This window comes from Lissotriton helveticus, chromosome 3_1, assembly GCF_964261635.1.
Source record: "Lissotriton helveticus chromosome 3_1, aLisHel1.1, whole genome shotgun sequence".
Classification (NCBI taxonomy): Eukaryota; Metazoa; Chordata; class Amphibia; order Caudata; family Salamandridae; genus Lissotriton; species Lissotriton helveticus.
The window spans coordinates 164,824,507-164,843,436 of NC_136061.1; the positions used below are offsets into that span (position 1 = coordinate 164,824,507).

Here is an 18,930-nt window from a genome sequence, read left to right on the forward strand (position 1 = left end):
TTAGGGTCATGTGGCTGTGACAATGTGTCTCCACAGGATACCCTGCATTTTGTATTGTTGTGTAAATATTTTAATATTTCTAGGAAGCGTTTTCTTTTACCAATTCTGAAATCTATGGACTTTGCCCAATCCCACCGACACTAATTTATTTACAACTACTTCCCAATGTATATGTTCTTGCCACGGTTTCAGTTTTTTGCGTGCTGCTGTAAGATCTAGGTGTTCCAGGCTCGATTAATGGGATTAAGGTCCTAAAGCTGCATTTTTCATCTGTATATTAATGTATCCAAATGTTTAATTGTTTTTATGCTGATATATGAATGCATTTATGTTTTTATGTTCTTTTCTGATTGTATTTACAATCGAATAAAGATTTTATGATGATGATGAATTGGCAATACTTAACAATCTCCAACTGGTTGTACTAAGCAGTCTGTCAGTAGTGGGTTAGAATGAACAGACTATCAGTGGTTGTGTCTGACCTCCTGCGGTTTGATAACCTCTGATAAGTCTCTCACTGGTTGCAAAAGACAGCCTCTTGCCAGCTATATTGAATAATATCTGATAAGTAATACTAAACAGTCTCTTAGTGGTTATACTAAACAGTCTACCAGTGGATGTACTGGGCCCTCTCTGGTTGGTTGGACTGAGCAACGCTTTGCTAGTTAGTGAACAGCCACCTCCTAGGGCTATTCACCAGTCTCTTACCTGTGATATTGACGGGAGTCTGGTTGGAGTTCTCCACCCTCTCATTTAATAACTGGAAGGTGGTCTCCATGTAATCCGCTGCCCGGATGTCGGTCCTGCTGCCTGCCACCGTCTGCTTGAAGAAAGCCATGATGTCCGAGGGCGAGAGACTCTCCTGCTTCAGTTTGTTCTTTAAACTGGGAAGGGAAAATATAATTTAGGTCTGGTCAATTTCTGGTGTCTTTAAGTTTTAGTTAAATGTATCAATTGCCAGTACTGCCAATGAAGACTTTGATCCACACACAGATCATGAGCAGCACTGCAGCAGTGCAAACCTCGCTGCCGACGACTGGACCTACAGGTTGTAAAGTTCTGATTCACTTTTATGGTTATCAAAGAAGTGAGCTTTGTAGTGCAGTTCTCTTTTCACTGCTAGATCTGAATCTAACGAGTGTACCCCTTTTCTCGTATTTTATTAAACTAACTTCTCTAGAACAGTGTGTTCCTTGCATGCTGTTCCTCCCCATTAGGAAAGCTTTTCAAATTGTGAGCTTTGATAGGAGGTTCTTGCAGGTAAAACAGAAAGACAACGTTTTTTCTAAAAAGAACGTTTTCCAGACTAGTGTTGACAATCTCAATTTCTGATGTGCGAAGAGTTTACACATTCTTAACCAGTTACAGATTAATATCACTGAGAGCCTTTGAACAATCCTCCAATGATCCTCCAAGTGAATGTAATATTAGGGGCAGATCGTCTATGTATTCTAGTAACAGGAATCACTAAATAACTTTTCTACTTGGTTTCCACAAACCACCATTAGTCTCAATATCTCTCTAGTAAATTGAAATAGTCGATATCCAGGTCCACGTTGAGTGCCGTGCAAATGCTAATTTGTACGCACACAGGAGTTTATGCCTGAATCTAGATGCCAAGGGTTGCAATAATTACAACATCCAATTATTTTTGCCTGCACATTCCTCAGTCGAATTCAGGGGGCAATAGCATCAAACTACGAATTTGCAATCCAAAATAAGAAGTCAACCACACTGCGTTATTGTGTTATCCTAATATTGTGCCAGAAGTTATCAATACCATGGTGTTTGGTTGTTATCAAGTATGATGTTGTTGCACCATTCTAATTTCCACACTTCAGAATGAGGGCTAACATGGTAATAATGCATGATTTGGCCTTCTCTGAGATTTGTAAACTCAAAAGAGGACTCATGTCGCTCACCTGAGGAACTTATGTGGTTTCTATGGTGCATCCCACTGCAACATCACCACCATTCACGCTGAGACCGCAGTCTCATGCTGGATCGTCGGTGGAGAGATACAGGGGTTCAGGACTTTCATACTCCCCAGGATCTAGCGGCGCGGAGAGACGGGCCACGGGAGCACTTCCAAAGCCCTCGGAGCCACGAGCGAGGGAATCGCGAGGCTCGGGAGAGTGCATCTTTCCTCCCTCCCCACCGCGTCACTGCCTCCTGTGCTGACACGCCTGAAGGGCACGGTGCTGAAGGACCCTCGCAGGTAAGTCTCAAGGAGGACGAGTACTTCCTCTTCCCTCTACATGGTGTCCAGCATCGTTACTCAAGGGCCCATTGAGTAGCGAGGAGCCATTGAGCTCCCTTTTTACCTACAAAAGTAGTAAAAGCTACTATCTCAAGTTCTCCTGAGGAAGGGAACTGGATTGATAACACAAGGCCTACTCTGCTACCTGCCTTGATGTTATGAATATTGTGAATTAACCCACCATTTTTACTTGGCATCACCTAGTAAAGCGGAAAACTCACAGAAGATGGAGCCCACCACTGCCTGAATCGATAAAAAAAATTCTTCCCTAGAAACAGAAATAGGACCACTACACCCCTTACTACGAAAACCCTGCAAAACTGGCAAAGATATTTAAATGCTCAGCAGACAATGGTATATATTATCTCTCATACCACTACGATCGACCTAGTCACCTTTGGAATGAGATCCTGATCAGAAGAATACTCTATTCTCCTCAATCCAACTTTACTACCAACTAAGGCCCATCACAAATAATCTGGCGTCTACAAAATGCATATTTCTTCACTACCTTACAATCTTAGCAGATTGATCAGAATCTCCACCAACGACCTTTCCCACCACCTTGGAGGTTCCTTTCTGCAATCAACAATGGACAAAAAACTAGAACCCTCGGGCCATAATGCCTACGCTATCAAATCCCCGCCTAGGGTACTCTAACTAATTACCTTATATTTCACACAAAAAGGAGAGCCCATGGAGAAATATCTTATTCTTCATGTTATGCATCACAGGCATTAGGAAAACACCTCACGGACTTAGACTATCCGTATCTCCCTCTTCCTTCTGCAGGGCGAATGCTACCATATCCATATTCAACAATGGAATCAGTCTAATACAGTCCTCGAATGAAAATCTGGCCCTAATTGACAAGATCTTCCTTACCCTTAAAAAGAGGGTTTACAACAAGCTCAATCTTTCCATTCATAACCGCCCTTACGTTCTTGATGAAACACTTTCACCCTCTTCAACGCATATGGCTACTCCAACTTCAATCAGCCCACTACTGGTCAGTCAGTCAAAAACTTTATTTCGATTTGTAAAATCACAAAAGTTAATACATTTTACAAAAAGGTGAGAATATTTTAAAAAATATATAGCCAAGTTAAACATACTGGTGTGTTAGATAAATTTAAATCACTCCTTCCTTTAAAATAAATAATTGTACAATAAATACCTAAAAACAACTAAAAAAAACAAAAAACAGCTAAAAGGTTCACCACAAAAAGGCTGCTTCCTGTAATGATCCTATATCCTTAATTCATATGCAATCTGATTTAGTTCATTTTGAAATCAGACTAAAAATACATATATATATAAACGATATTACGGAGAGGAATTATAGTACATAGTATTTTCACTAGCAGCTCTTCCCCTTTGAAGGAATCTCCCACGCCCAGCCCAGGAACTTAGCGACGGCAATCACAATATACTCTTCAGTGGACGTTTTTAAAATCCTGAGTGCCTCGCTACTTGATCTAGTCCCCAGATTTAGACATACTGGTTTCAACCATCTAGATCTAGGTTTTCTATAGGCTGGACAGGCGAACAAAAAGTGTACCAGTGATTCGCGGGGGTTAGGACAGAATAGACAATTGTCACTATTCGTACTACACCAGTTGCTGGTAAATACATTAATAGGGAGTGAACCCACCCTAAACTGGTGATAAAGTTTCCTGTCTTTAGGGGTAGTGATCAAATCCCAGTACCCTTCATATTTAAGCTCAAGATAGTCTCAGGACAGAGAGGGGCCCATTAATGCAGCAAAACGCCTCATAACCAATACATTCCAATATGCTGCCTTAAATTCAGTTTTTGATGGAAATACATTATCAGCTGTGGATGCCCATAAACGTGTCATCCCGATATCGCAAAGAGTGGTCTTTACCCGTTTTAGCCACATCATTTTGCTCATACCGTCAGCCTCCCTAACTTCCATTATGGCTTGGGCATAGTGCGAAAGCTCCAGTGTTACCCATAGCATTCTCCAGTAGGCCACAGGCCTATAATGTGCCTCATCCTAAATAGAGTAGCAGCCCAGATCTAAAAACAAAGGCAGCAATGGGGTGGATTGCGGGAGGCCAATCTATGACCTTATACATTTATTTTGCAACATTACCAATAAATCTACATTGGCATAACTCCACTATTCTGCCCCATACAATATTGAGGCGCTAATCTTTGAGGAATATATTTTTAGTGTGGGAGCAATAGGTTTAGTGTGTGATAATCGCTGCTCCTTTAGCAAGGCTCCTGGAAGTTGGCCATGCTTGACTGAGAGCAAATCTATTTGAGGCTTCAAACTTAGTTTATTACCAATGGTTACCCCTAAGTAAGTAAAAACTTCAGTTTGTTCCAGAGTACCTTCCTCCATCATGACCCTACCCTTAATAGTCCTGTGTTTGTGTAGGACCATGTATTTTGTTTTATCTCATTGACTACAAGGTCATGGTCCTGACACAACTCCTCAAATCTTGAGAGAGCACACTGAAGGCTCTTACGTATCTTTGAAATAATAAGGGTATCGTCTGCAAACATGAGCAACAGGATCTTCATCCCGGCTAATGATGGAGCATCCGTGGGATTATTGTCAAAATATTGCACTACCCCATTAATATATAATGAGAAGAGAGTTGGTGCTAAAACGCACCCTTGTCTAACACCCTTCTCAACAGGGAATTTTTTGGTAGTACTTCCCTGCGCATCCCATCTCACCAGCATGTTACTTAATCAAGAATACCAGAAGATCACGTGGCATACCCAGTGCCAAAAAGGCTCGCTACATCTTGGTACAGGGGACAAGATCAAAACCCAACTTAAGGTCGCCAAATGCTGCGTATATTGTGCCTCCCCTTAGTACTACAATACGCCAATATATCATAATGAACCTGAACACCTGATCTATAGTGCTAGTACATGCACGAAAACCCACCTGGAGTGGAGACAGAATGTTACAATCCTCTATCCAGGCCTGGATTCAGTTCAGTACTTGCCTAGCCGCCACCTTTTGCATGAAGTCTATAAGGCTAATTGGCCTATAATTACCAGGTTGTGAACGGTCCCCTTTCTTATATATGGGGAGTAATTCTGCTCCTGCCCAAGTACTGGGCACAGTAGTTCCACTTGCGATAGCATTCACAAGTAGCTGGATATATTGAGCCCAGTTCTGAGTATCATAAAGGAACAGGTCAGCGGGAATACAATCGGGCCCGGGCACTAGAGATAAAGCATTTTCCACATTTTTCTTAGTAAAGTGCAATGTAGATGTAAGAATTGGCATATCAAAGGACTCTTGCTCATTCCCATGTTGTGCAAAGTGACCTTTGAAATACGATACCCACTGATCTGGATCTACATAGTTTGTAGGCACCTTACTGGGTGCCCCACTCCCCCACTTTGCCAGGTGCCAGAAGGTAGTCATATTCCTCCCTGAATAGGCCTTAAGCAATTCTGACCAGTGTTGTTCATCCCAGGCCCTTTTGGCATGATATTGGGCTGCCTTATACTCAGCCCTGGCTCTTCGGATGTCGTCCCTATTCTGTGACCTGATTGCCCTAGCTAGGGTTCTATATTTTGTACGACATGATGTGTCATACCATGCTGCAGCCTTAAACCCCGAATCAATCGGCGTTTTTTTGCTTTTGCTTTTCTGCGTGACTATGGTGTTAAGGTCTTCCTGAGAAACACATGACTGTAGAGTACCCAATGCATTGACCATCAAACCACTCATTTGCATCAAGTGTTCCTCTTTTTTAATCACATTTTCCCATTTAACGCTTCTCATATAATTTGTCATAGGGCCTCCACATGATCTTTTCCTGGTTCGATGCCTATACCACTAGGAGAGCATGTGGGTTGAAGTGTGAGCACTAACGGCTTATGGTCACTCTCTATGCGTTCGCAGTTCACCATATCAATCAGATTGGACCAAAATTCCTTATTGACCAGGAAATAGTCAATACGACTACTACGCAGACCGGAGCTAAAAGTATGCAAGCCCTGCTTATCTGAGAATGATCTCCCATTGACGGCTCAGACGCCCTGTTCAAAACAGAGCACTTTCAGCTGTAAAGCTGCTCTTGACCATTTTTTAATTGTAGGAAAATCCAGCGAAGGAATAGACCACTGGACATCCTCCTCTGCACTAAGATTAACATCATAGAGGTCCAGGGGTTCAAATGTACAGTTAAAATCACCAGCTATTATCAAATTATTATCACCTCTATGTTCAGTTAAAAATCTATCCATAATATCAATTGTAGGAGAAGCTTTCCCGCCCTGCAAACCCCTTGAATAGACATTAATAAGAAGGTCAGGGACGTTCGCCGTCTGTATCCTGATTATAAGGATAGCCCTAGAATTTATATAAACCTCTTCCACCTTATAGAGGCTAGATTGTCTAAGCCAAATCGTAAGTCCCCCCCTTGGTCTACCACGCTGCCCACCTTCTGCAACCTTGGCAAAATTTAAGTATCCTTGTCCAAATACATACTCCAGCGCCCAGGTCTTTTGAAACAACAATATATCATGGCCTTCAATAAAGGCGGACAACTCTGCTGAAACATTTTTTGCTGGAGTCCAGCTACATTCCATGAAGCTAGTAAGAGTCCTACACTAGCACCTTGATTACAGCCATTACCCAGCGAGTTGCAGGTATCACATGCTGCCACGGAACCATTTACCCTTGCATTCAAAATATTACCATCATGGTTAGAGGTACTCTCCCCTGCCCTGCCCACCATAAATACATCTTGGATACTATCCCCATATTGACCATTCAGTATTGGTGGAAAGGGATATCCTACATTATTAGATCCTAATGCCAGGTCTCCCTCACCTGGCTCAACCGCAATCAATCAATCAATCAATCATAGGCATTTATAGAGCGCTCTACTTACCCGGAGGGTCTCAAGGCGCTAAGGGGGGGGGGGGTGCTGCTACTGCCCGAACAGCCAGGTCTTGAGCTTCTTCCTGAAGGCGAGGTGGTCTTGGGTCAGGCGCAGGTGGGTCGGGAGGGAGTTCCAGGTCTTGGCGGCCAGGTAGGAGAAGGACCTTCCTCCTGTTGTCGTTCTTCGGATGCGGGGGACGGCGGCGAGGGCGTGACTGGCTGATCGGAGGTGTCGTTTGGGAGCGTAGAAGTTGATGCGGTTGTTGAGGTAGCTCGGGCCTTGATCGTGAAGAGCTTTGTGTGCGTGGGTAAGGAGACGGAAGGTGATTCTCTTGTTGACCGGGAGCCAGTGCAGGTCTCTTAGGTGTCCGGAGATGTGGCTGTGTCGTGGGATGTCGAGGATGAGTCTGGCTGAGGCGTTCTGGATCCGTTGGAGTCTCTTCTGGAGCTTGGCGGTGGTTCCGGCGTAGAGGGCGTTGCCGTAGTCCAGTCGGCTGGTGACGAGTGCCTGGGTGACAGTCTTCCTGGTCTCGGTGGGGATCCACCGGAAGATCTTCCGTAGCATGCGCAGGGTGTTGAAGCATGACGAGGAGACGGCGTTGACTTGCTTGGTCATGGAGAGGGAGGAGTCCAGGATGAAGCCCAGGTTTCGAGCGTGGTCTGTCGGTTTGGGTGCGGTGCCCAGGGCGGGGGGCCACCAGGAGTCGTCCCAGGCGGAGGGCGAGGATCCCAGGATGAGGACTTCCGTCTTGTCCGAGTTCAGCTTCAGGCGGCTGGTCTACATCCACTCGGCTACCTCTTTCATTCCTTCGTGAAGGTTGGCTCTGGCGGCGGCGGGGTTGTTGGTCAGGGAGAGGATCAGCTGGGTATCGTCGGCGTAGGAGATGATGTTGAGGTTGTGTTGGCGTGCGATGGCCGCGAGGGGGCTCATGTAGACATTGAAGAGGGTTGGGCTCAGCGAGGATCCTTGAGGGACGCCGCAGATGACTTCGGTGGCCTCTGACTTGTACGGTGGTAGACGGACTCTCTGTGTTCTTCCGTCGAGGAAGGAGATGATCCATTCCAGCGCCTTCTCCTGGATTCCGACGTTGCTGAGGCGATGCACTAGGGTGCGGTGGCAGACGGTGTCGAAGGCCGCGGAGAGGTCTAGTAGGATGAGGGCCGCTGTTTCTCCGTTGTCCATCAGGGTTCGGATGTCATCGGTGGCAGCGATGAGGGCGGTCTCGGTGCTGTGGTTGGCTCGGAAGCCAGACTGTGAGGGGTCGAGGGATCCGTTCGTCTCGAGGAAGGCGGCCAGCTGCTTGTTGACGGTCTTCTCGATGACTTTGGCTGGGAACGGGAGCAGCGAGATGGGGCGGTAATTCTTGAGCTCGGTGGGGTCCGCTGTTGGTTTCTTGAGTAGAGCGCTGAGTTCGGCATGCTTCCAGCTCTCAGGGAAGGTGGCGGTGGTGAAGGAGGTGTTGATGATGTCCCGCAGGTGGGGTGCGATGACGGCGTCGGCCTTGTTGAAGACGTGGTGAGGGCAGGGGTCGGTCGGAGATCCGGAGTGGATGGAGTTCATCATGCGGACGGTTTCTTCGGTGCAGATCGGAGTCCAGGCGCGGAGGGTGGTGGTGGGGGGCGGTGGTTCGGTCGAGTTGGACGTGGCGTTCGTCGGTTGGGTGTTGAAGCTGTTGTGTATGTCCGCGATCTTGTTGTGGAAGTAGGAGGCGAGGGAGTTGCAGAGTTCTTGCGATGGGGTGATGTCGTTGTGTCCGGCGTTGGGGTTGGAGAGCTCTTTCACGATGTTGAAGAGTTCCTTGCTGTTGTGTGCGTTGTTATCCAGCCGGTCCTTGAATGCGGTTTTCTTGGTGTCGCGGATCAGTTGGTGATGCTTCCGGGTGGCAAGCTTGAGGGTGGTCATGTTGTTCGGTGTTGGCTCCCTTCTCCAGGCTTTCTCGAGGGCTCGGCAGTTCTTCTTGGAGCTCTTGAGTTCGTCGGTGAACCACGGGGCCTTCTTGCTGCCGGGTCTGCTGGGCGGGGTCCTCAGTGGGGCGAGTTCGTCCGCGCAGTTGCTGATCCACTTCGTGAGGTTGTTGGCGGCCTGGCTGGGGTTCGCTGAGCTGGCGGGAGGGTGCTGGCTCAGGGAAGCGGCGAGCTGGTCGGCTGTGATCTTGCCCGCAGGGGGCACTGGCCTATTATTGCTCATACATGAACCTAGTCAATCAATATCCTCCAGACCGGAGAAAAGCTCAAATCTATTGTGAGTGGGAACCATGTAATCGTAGAGTCCTGGGGGTGGCGCTGCATTCCTAGGGTCATCTCTTCTTTTTACAATAGATGGAGTATCCCTATAGAAGAAACCTACCGGCAGAATATTGATATTATCATTGCTTAGGTATCCCGACCCAGCCCCATCTAAAATAGTTCTTACTAGGCGCTGGGGCCCAAAACTCAGAACCACACAGTCTCCTTTGAGGGTTTTTGTTTTTTTCCCTACCCAGGGAATTCTACGAATCATTTTAAATTATTTAATTAGATGGGTACCCAACCCAGTTCTGACATTCAACAAATGGAGGGCCTTATTTTTGAGCAATGACCAATGTTCATCGCCACTGGGAGGGAAGTATTGGCACATTCGATAAAATAATAGTATAGGGTGTAGCTTCTGGTGGGAGATGGATAAACTTATTAGCACTCACTACACCTCCTGATGACGGCCTTAAGTTTTGACACTCTACTTGTTCGTTACAAGGGGTAACATGGCCTGTGTATGCATGTATACTCTGTAGATTTGCCGAGGGAACCTTCGCTTTGGTGATGGTAGGGTGGCCAGCCACATCAGTGGAGATATTAACTTCTGGCACACTAGATTGTCTTGGGCCAACATTTCCATAAGACACGTCCTCGCTTTCCATAGGGGTTGTGAGAAGAAGGTGTTGCTCGATCTTAGCTAATCTTAAATCTATGTTGGACAACTTTATCAACAGCGGGTTAAGCATAGCCGAGATTTTCTCTTCTAGTTTGGCTATAACATCTTCGTGATTACTAATATCACTCGATACCTGAATTTCAATAACCCCGCTTCTAACCGTGGTAAAACCACCCTCCCTTCCCGGGCAGTGGCTTTTGTTTTAGCAATCTTGCATACCTGGTGAGTGGTTTTGGGCAGGCCACGTACCTTCCTTTTTTTGTTCCCCACCAACGTGTTGTAATGACTTTTGGTGGCGAGTAAGTGTCTTTGCGGGGGGTGTTGGTGTGGAAGTGGGCGTACTAACTGCCACAGACAGCTCGTTAGGTTGGGGGGTCATGGGATGAAGTATTTACCGTGGACGCACATTCGGTTACTACGCCAGACTCCAGGATGAGTAATGGAGGATGTGGAAGAACCCCTTAAGGAGGCTCTACAAGGATCTATTGAGAGTCTCCTTTCTGTCAACTCAATTTCATGTATTAAAACAGACACTGCCCGTGTCAAAAAGGCATCAAAAGTGCCCGCCACCCCTGGCCCTCCCCCCCTTGCGTTTAGCCATACTCATAGCACTCGTAGCAGGTACTCAAAGTCACTCAGCTAAAAACAGCAAGAAAGCTGACCAGTACGACAAAAGTTCAGTTAAAGGGGGGTGGCCCAGCCCAGTGTCCTCCTGGCTCGGACGGGCTTGGATGGGCCCACCCTTGGCCTGGGCTTCACCCGGCGCACCTGCGCGCGTCCCACGCAGTTGGTTCCCTGTCGTCCTTTTCCGGTGCCTCCTGGCGCGATGATGCAATGCGTGGCGTGCAGTGCTGCAAGGAATCACGAGATTTGCAGTCCACCGGCGAGGCAATATGCAGGCTCTAGCCCCCAGCAACGGCGTCCCAAGCAGGGAAGAGGCGGCTCACAGAAGGCTTTGCCGGTTAAGATTCACGGGTTCCCCACTACCGGTCACAAGCGATTACCTCCTGAATCTCGATACCACCACTCCCACTCCAGAACGACCCTCTCAGTCAGAACTTGAGAATAATCAATCCTTTTTTGCCCCCCCCAAAAACAGAACTAGTACAGACCCCAACTTCATCGAACTTCTCCCTCCCCATACAGCCCTTCTTACCTATTCGGGCCCCCCAGCGAGTCCCATCCAACCACTCCCATAATGCTCCCATTCAGATGGAACAACAATGCCCACTAACCTATATCCCATCACCAAACCTACCTTAGGTCACCCAGTTCCACTGACCATATCACAACCACTCTCTCTACACCTCCTCCACTCACATCTAATTATCCTCATGCATGTCCTCAACAATATTGTCCGGATGCACTTGCATGCCACGCACCCACATAAAGCACTACATTTCAATACCCCCAGATACCTGGCTCAAAAGCTAGAAAAATCAGGGGGCTGCAGACCATCGCAAAGTGCGCACACCCTGCTTCTGAAACCCCAACAAACCCACAGAAAGAAAACGGGCTTACTCGGTTGTCGCACTTAAGATATGGAACTCTCTACCACCGGATGTTTGCCTAATCTCCTCTACGGCCGCCTTCAAAAAAGAAGCTAAATCTTTTTTACTGGCTAAGGGCACGATTACGATGCTGGACGGAAAAGCCGTTCGTCCGCCATGGTGTCAGAAAAAATCCACCCACAGGACCCGCGGTCTGTCTGTCGTTCAAATTACGATGCTGCGTACCCCAAATCAGACCACTGCGACCGGATGCCACACAATACTGTTCACCCCGGACAGATAAGCTGCAAATACGACCGCGGTGGTCAGGGAAAGTGTCCAATGGCCTGGATAGGCGGCTCCTGTCTAATTACGAAGAGAATGCAGGCATTTACAGACAGATCACTTTGTTCGACCACCGTGCACGCACATTGGCCAAATGCTTGGCGGACGCAACCAACTCCACAACAATGCCCGAAGTGTGCCAGTACCCACTGCTGCTCTCAATAACAACACACACGCCACAATGAGACACCCCAACTTGCTCCTGGTTAGGAATGACATGCGCAGCTTGGAAGAGAAATCTGGAAGTCACCAAACATATGGACACACCAACTTACCACAGTACAAAACCAACCCGCCCCGAGACCAATATCCTTTGCACACCACAAGCCGAGACGGAGAGACAGGACACAATGGACTCACAGCATAACATCACACCCACCTATCTCCACACAACATGTACACACACACACACACACCTCACACACCACCACCTTGCACCCTGCACCCCTCACTCATTTGCACCATGCCCCCCCAAGAAAATGCCAAATCCAGAGACTCAGATTGGAAAGTGATTGGTGGGGAGACCCACATTTGTTTGTGAACCTGGTCAAACACACCCCACATGTGCGCAACAATCAGAAGTGGGCAAGGATCCACAGCAAAGTCAATGCCGTAGGGACCACACTACGCACTGTGTGTGACATCAGGAGGCGGTGGCTCGACCTCAAGGGCCGGCCCAAGCTTCAGCCCCAGAGGAATCACGCGGCGGCTCAGAAAATAGGTGGCAGCCCTACCATTCCACCACAAACCTTCACTGAATGTGAGGAGAAGGTGCCTGCCATAACGCATCCAGAGCGTCTCACAGGAATCGAGAAGGGACTGTATGTTGGTAAGAACCAACAAAATGAGCACATCACACTACAAGTGAGCCCCAATCGCCCGCCCACATCAAACTCATGTGGAATGCATGTGTGCAAAATGAATGGATCACAAGGACAGCATTTCCTTACTCAGCTTCACCCCACAGGAAGGTGGTCAGCTCATGCACCCCGAACTCCGTCCCAAAAGCATGGCTCACCCTCCCCACTCTACAGCCATTTGGCAGCTAACACAGTTGAGAGTGCCTCCTAACAGGTAGGTAGCTATCTTACTGGGGAGGAGCTGTTGAGACCTGACAGCAAGACCACAACTCCCACAAGGCCCTCTGTCTCCCCTCACAAACAGCATGGAGCCAAATGACCCCCACTTCCAGCACTTGGCAGCCAACTCTGGAACCCACCATAAGTTTAGGCATTGCACGTACAGCTAATACCATTGAGAGGCCACACAAGTCACAATGTCATTAATGAAGTCACATTTAACAGCAGAGCAGAACACAAGAACGCACCACAAAAAGCCAATGGCCAAGTCCTTTTGCCTCAAAGCAGAAAGACTTGGCTCAACACAACACATGCATGGAAACTCTGTCAGCCCTCACAAACCACATGAGGCATGTGCAAAAAGCACAACACAAATCCTGAAGTTGCGGCATAGTAGTCAGATACCCATAGAAAATAACAAGTGTCCAAGCATGAACTGAAATGGAAGACCAACAAGTTAGCACCAGAGGATACGTCCTCGGAAATACAATATCTGTACATATGAAATTGACCCTTCAGCCATGTCACATCGCTGACAGGCAATGTAGGCACCCAGGGCTATAAGTGGGATGAAACAACTGGGGGGGAGGGGGGTCTTTCAAAGGGGTGTGGCCATTGTCATTAAGGGCGTGACATAAAAAAGCTTAGCCATAAATCTGTGCCCAGTATATTGATCTACCTGGCTAATATTTTTCTGTCACTGCCATTGCACACAGATATATGATGCAACAAGTCACATGATACCTACTACAGTTCCGGACTACTGGCTTTGTCAATGTCTGTCAGTTGCATACGATAAAGAAGCAGCAACTATGGCTTGCATCTAACATTGAAAAAAAACCCACTGAAAACCCTGGTGACACCTCAACGGTGTTGCTGCTCTCGAGTCCCCAAAGGAGTGAATCCCACAGACAAAATGATTCCTCATAGGATTTCACTTCCCCATAACTGCTCCACTAGTGAGAAGTGAGGAGTGTGACCATGCGCACATTGATGTGCCTGCTGTTGGAAATGGGATCCCCGGCTGGCCAGGGCTTTCGCCAAAGTCAATCAGAGACCACCACTCCCAAGTCAGGGCAAGGGAGTTACACGCCAAGATAACCCCTGCTCACCCTCTAGGTAACGTGGCGCGAGCAGCAAGGCTAAACTTGGAGGTGATGTAAGTTAAGTATTTGCGCACGCACCACAGCAACAACACCCAGGACTCACCACAAAGGAAACTCCACCCAAGGTTATATAAAAATAGCCTTTGTATTACACCAAAACACATTAGATAAAACACGCACTTTACAATGTGCCAGAGGCACGGGCAGAATTTACAGGGGATATTTACAAGACAGGGCCACCTGGGCCACTGTCAGGAATCAGAAGTAACACTTTTAGAAGTAACACTTAGAATGTAAAATTACTTTAGCACAAAATAGCACACAACCAGTAATCACTGGTAACCTCACTAGCACCACCTGTACTAGGGAGAAAACAACCACCTAAGTATCACAATACCTGTAGGGGTGTAAAAACATAACACATGATGCAATGCATAACATACATTCAGAGGTGTAAGGAAGGAAAACACATGATGCATCAACAATACATTCAGAGGTGTAAGAAAAGGCACATGACGCATAAAAACACATTCAGAGGTGCAGAAAATGAACAATTGCGCCAAACTCACATTAGTCACCATCTGTGACTGTCCCTGTGTCCCAATGTCAGGGCCTAAACGTGGCAGCTGCCCACGAAGTGCTGGGCAGCTGTGTGAGACAAGGCTGGGGCCCTAGATAAACAGAATGGCACTCACAAGCCTTTTCCAGGCTCTAAGAAATTAATGTGGCCCTCCAGAGCCTCTCTGGACTCTAAACAAATGGACTGCCCCTGAGCCTCTCTGGGCTCCTCAACACTGGGGCGCCTTGAGCCTCTCTGGGCTCTTTGCCAACAATTGCCGCCTTGTAGGAGCCTTGCAGGCTCAAGTAATGGCTGGGCCCTTTGGAGCCTCGCTGGGCTCTAGTACAAATGACTGCCCCTTCATTGGAGCCCCCCTCCTGGGGACTCGAAGCAAGGAAATGGCCCCAGAGCTCTCGTGGCTCTAAACAAATACTATGCCCCCTGAGCCTCTCAGGCTCACACACAAAAATGCCACCTTCCGTCGGAGCGGCCCGCTATCAAGTGGGGCCGCTCAAGGAATGCGCTGGGACCTCCACGGGGCCTCCCACGGACTAGGCTGCCCCGAGCCTCTCAGGACTCAATCAGAAATGCCCTGGACGTGGAGTCTCCTCTCAGGGGGACTCGAAAATGGGCAAGGCCGCCTCAAGCCTCCGTGATGTGGGAGCCTCTCAGGGCTCACAGAAGGAATGCCCCACTCACCGGGTCTGTGGCGAGGTGCCTCTCTCCTGGCGGCGTCTGCAGGCGGGAAAGCTCCTCCGGGCGGACTTGCTGGTGCAGCGGGCGAGGCTCCTACTCTCCGGGGCCTCGCTGGAGGCAGGACAGCTGCTGCAGACTCCTTCTCACTCTCCCCGGGGCTCTCCCTTCCCATGGGAGCCCCGGCAGGCAGCTTCCGGCTTCCTCTCTCTCCAGGCAGGTCCCGGGCCGGCAGCCAATCAGAGCGTGGCCCGGGGAACTACGTCACGGGGTGTCCCGTCAGCTTCCTGGTGTCCCGCTCGTCCCGCCCCCGGCCTGCCTGACTTCCGGCCGGGCGGCGGCGGCGATACTGGCCAAGAAAAATACGGCAAGGTGCGGGGCAATGCCGGGTGGGCACCGGCTGAAGCACACAGAGCGCTCCTAAGCGCCAAATACGGGCACAGCGCTTCCAGGCGCTCTAGAAAAGAAATTAAGCGCTCACAGTGCTAAAAGCAAAATAAAGCGCTCCAAAGCGCTATGAGCAAGGAAACGACACTCCTAGGCTCTTTAAAGCAAATAAAGCGCTATTAAGCGCTGGGGGCTGAAATCAAGCGCTCCCAAGCGCTATGGAGAGAGTTCAGGCCCCCAAGGTCCAGGCAGAGTCCTTCAGCAAGGCAGGGAGGGCAAGGCTGGGCCCAGAGCCAGCACACTGGGTCTCCAGGCAGGGAGACACTTCAAGTGGCGGTCCTCTGGCCCAGCAGCAGTAGCAGCCCCTCAGGATCCAGGAAGAGAACAACTTCTGTGGGGACACAGCCCCATTTTTATACACCATTTCCTTTGTCTGTAGGTGCAGGGTGGGGGCAGAACCAGTCGCAGCTGGTTCTTGAGTACTCTGTTTACCTCAACTACCCTCTCTATTCACTGGCAGGGCTTGGGTCATTAGACGCACCACAGAGGGGCAGAGCCAGCATTGTCAGGGGAAAACCCAGCCTCATTCAGGACACAGGTACACTCCTCCCCAGCCATCAGCATGCTAATCTCCCACTCACCACCGGGCAGACCCATCCAGACTTCCTGGAGCCTGGCATGCCAGCCAGCTCCAGCCAATCACACGCCAGCACCCTCACAGCACACGTACAGCCATGTCTAGAACTGGCACTTCCCTAATAGACACATACATGCTGCATACACCATCTCACAGCATTCACTCTCACGAGTTCACACATACCAGACTCGAGCCTGTACACCCCACGCATCAGGAACTACCAGGGACACATACATTCCCCATGCATTCCTATGGGCGGGCAGGCCTAGCTCAGCACATGCACTCAAAGTGCGCACGCACTTTCCACTGGGACACAGTGAAAGTGCGCAGAACCCCAAAAATCACCATTGCCAGGTCACCATTTCAAGCAAAAAGTCTAGGGGTGAACCTGCCCTAAGGCCCAAGTCCAACACCTGCTGTCAATGCATTCCAGCAAAAAGAATGGACCACCTGTGCAAGGGCACAAAACAGAGGCCGTTAGAGACCTATACCGAGGCCCCCTTAAATAAATGACAGTGCCCAGCAGCGGTGAGACCCGGCCCAATGAAAGCCCTGTATGTACCTCAACATCATGTGCGACTGATGACAAACTGACATGAGTGCCTAGTAATGCCCAGGAAACTGCTCTAGTACAAACTGACAAGCCACTGGATCTCCACGTGTTTATAATGGAATTGATGCAATTCATCTTACACCACAGCTACTTTAAAACTCCTGACAATCAATACTACCTGCAACTGTCTGGAGTAGCAATGGGCAACTGTGCTGCTCCAGCATATGCTAATCTTTTTATGTATGCATTTGAACAACAATACATACTTCACAATGTACTTTGGCAACCTCACATGTGTGCATACTATAGATACATCGACGACATCTTCCTTGTTTGGCAAGGCACGGAGACTCAATTTCTCGTTGCAATCAATCACCTCAACACTGTTAACGAACGGATTCAGTTTACTTACACCCTAAACAAGACTGAAATTCCCTTCCTGGATGTACTTGTTAAATTGAGTGATAATCAATTCACAACTTCCATTTACACCAAAATTACAGATCGCAACAACTATTTACATCACAAAAGTTTCCATTAACCCAGTCTCAAACAGCATCTACCGTACTCTCAGCTATTGAGAGGCAAACGTATTGCTTCCACAGAGGATTTATACAGAACCAACAGCTCAAAAATTGTTAAAAAATTCCACCAACGTGGATACCCCAAAAACATCACAACCATCGCTGAAAACAGAGTCAATCTCAAGAACCGAACTGAACTACTCAAACCTAAATTGAAAGTTCAACAACAAGATACTCGACCTGTATTTGTATCTAAATACTCTACCCAATCACGACAAATCAAAGAGGTTATTCGCAAGCACTGGCCACTACTACAATCAGAAGCTGATTTCAACCAAAGTTTTCGAAAGCCCCCCATATTTGCGTACAAACGTACCAAGACTATTCAACAGTTGATCAAGCAACCCACTATCACCAGTCATACCACTTTTAAAGGAACCATTCCATGCCACAATTGCAGCCATTGCAATAGTATAATTCTTGGATCCACTATGACTCACCCAACTCAAGGTACTACCATCAACCTTCTTGTCAATGCAACATGCGATACCAACAATGTGGTATACATGATAAAATGTCCATGTGGTCTCCCATATGTGGGTAAAACTGAACGCAAAATTAAAATCAGGTTAAACGAACATCGGAGTAACATCCGCACAAAAAACCTAAAATCTAACATTGCTGCACACTATATCCAACATTCGCACAACCCCAGCCAGATACGATTCCTGATTTTGGAAACAGTTGATAAACTACCGCACATGGACAATAACAAACATCTACTACAGCGGGAGTTGTACTGGATATACCGATTGCAGGCGGTTCAGCCCAAAGGACTTAATGAACGTCTTGAATTTAGTTGCCATTTATGATTCATTTACGATTTTTGTGACATTTGAGACCCGTTTCATTGTACATAGATATCTCTCGATTTAGCTGTGATCTTGTTGTGATTTATCACATTCCTGTATTACATAGTAGTGTAACTTGAGGGCTCAGAAAATATAGCCTACTGTTTATTTATTAATTTATTCTTCTATACTGTTTCCAGTCTACCTGTTTCTGGTCACCTTTTTTCATTATGTATCTTGCATTGCGGAATATTACTTTATTATCTTCTTTATTTTCATACTCTCTTTTACACTATTTTTCACTTTCTCCTTTTGTCGATGATTGAGATTTGTGTCATTTACTTCACGATCCTTGTTCAAATCACGGGTGTTCAGTACGTCTTTTTTTCATGCTTACTCTAAGAAAGCATACTTTAACACACGTATGCGCATGCGTGGCGTCTTCCGGGTTCCTGCTTGTCACGGAGCCTGGTTCTCGCCTACACTCGGTTACCAGACGCTGACTTTCCTTTTCTCCTCACAACGGTAAGACATTGTCGCTTCTATCGCTTCGGATATTCCACGCCTCTTTGGCATAACTTTGGGACGTTATTGGCACTTTTTCCACGTATCTATCACATTACGTTTTTAAACACTTGGGTGTTCTC

General features: G+C 47.8%; 1 protein-coding gene across 2 annotated transcripts in view; it reads right to left on the minus strand.

Annotated features, from left to right (window-relative positions):
- The window catches only part of LOC144824457 (myeloperoxidase-like), a 432,332-nt gene that overhangs the window by 164,026 nt on the left and 249,376 nt on the right, over positions 1–18,930 (minus strand). The window contains exon 3 of one of the 2 annotated variants that reach the window (XM_078683553.1): positions 709–884. In XM_078683553.1, the coding sequence (XP_078539679.1) occupies positions 709–838 (130 nt within the window). In that variant the 5' untranslated portion in view covers positions 839–884. Of the gene's footprint in view, positions 1–708; positions 885–18,930 lie in introns of those variants that run through there. The other variant, XM_078683554.1, reaches the window with a different exon arrangement.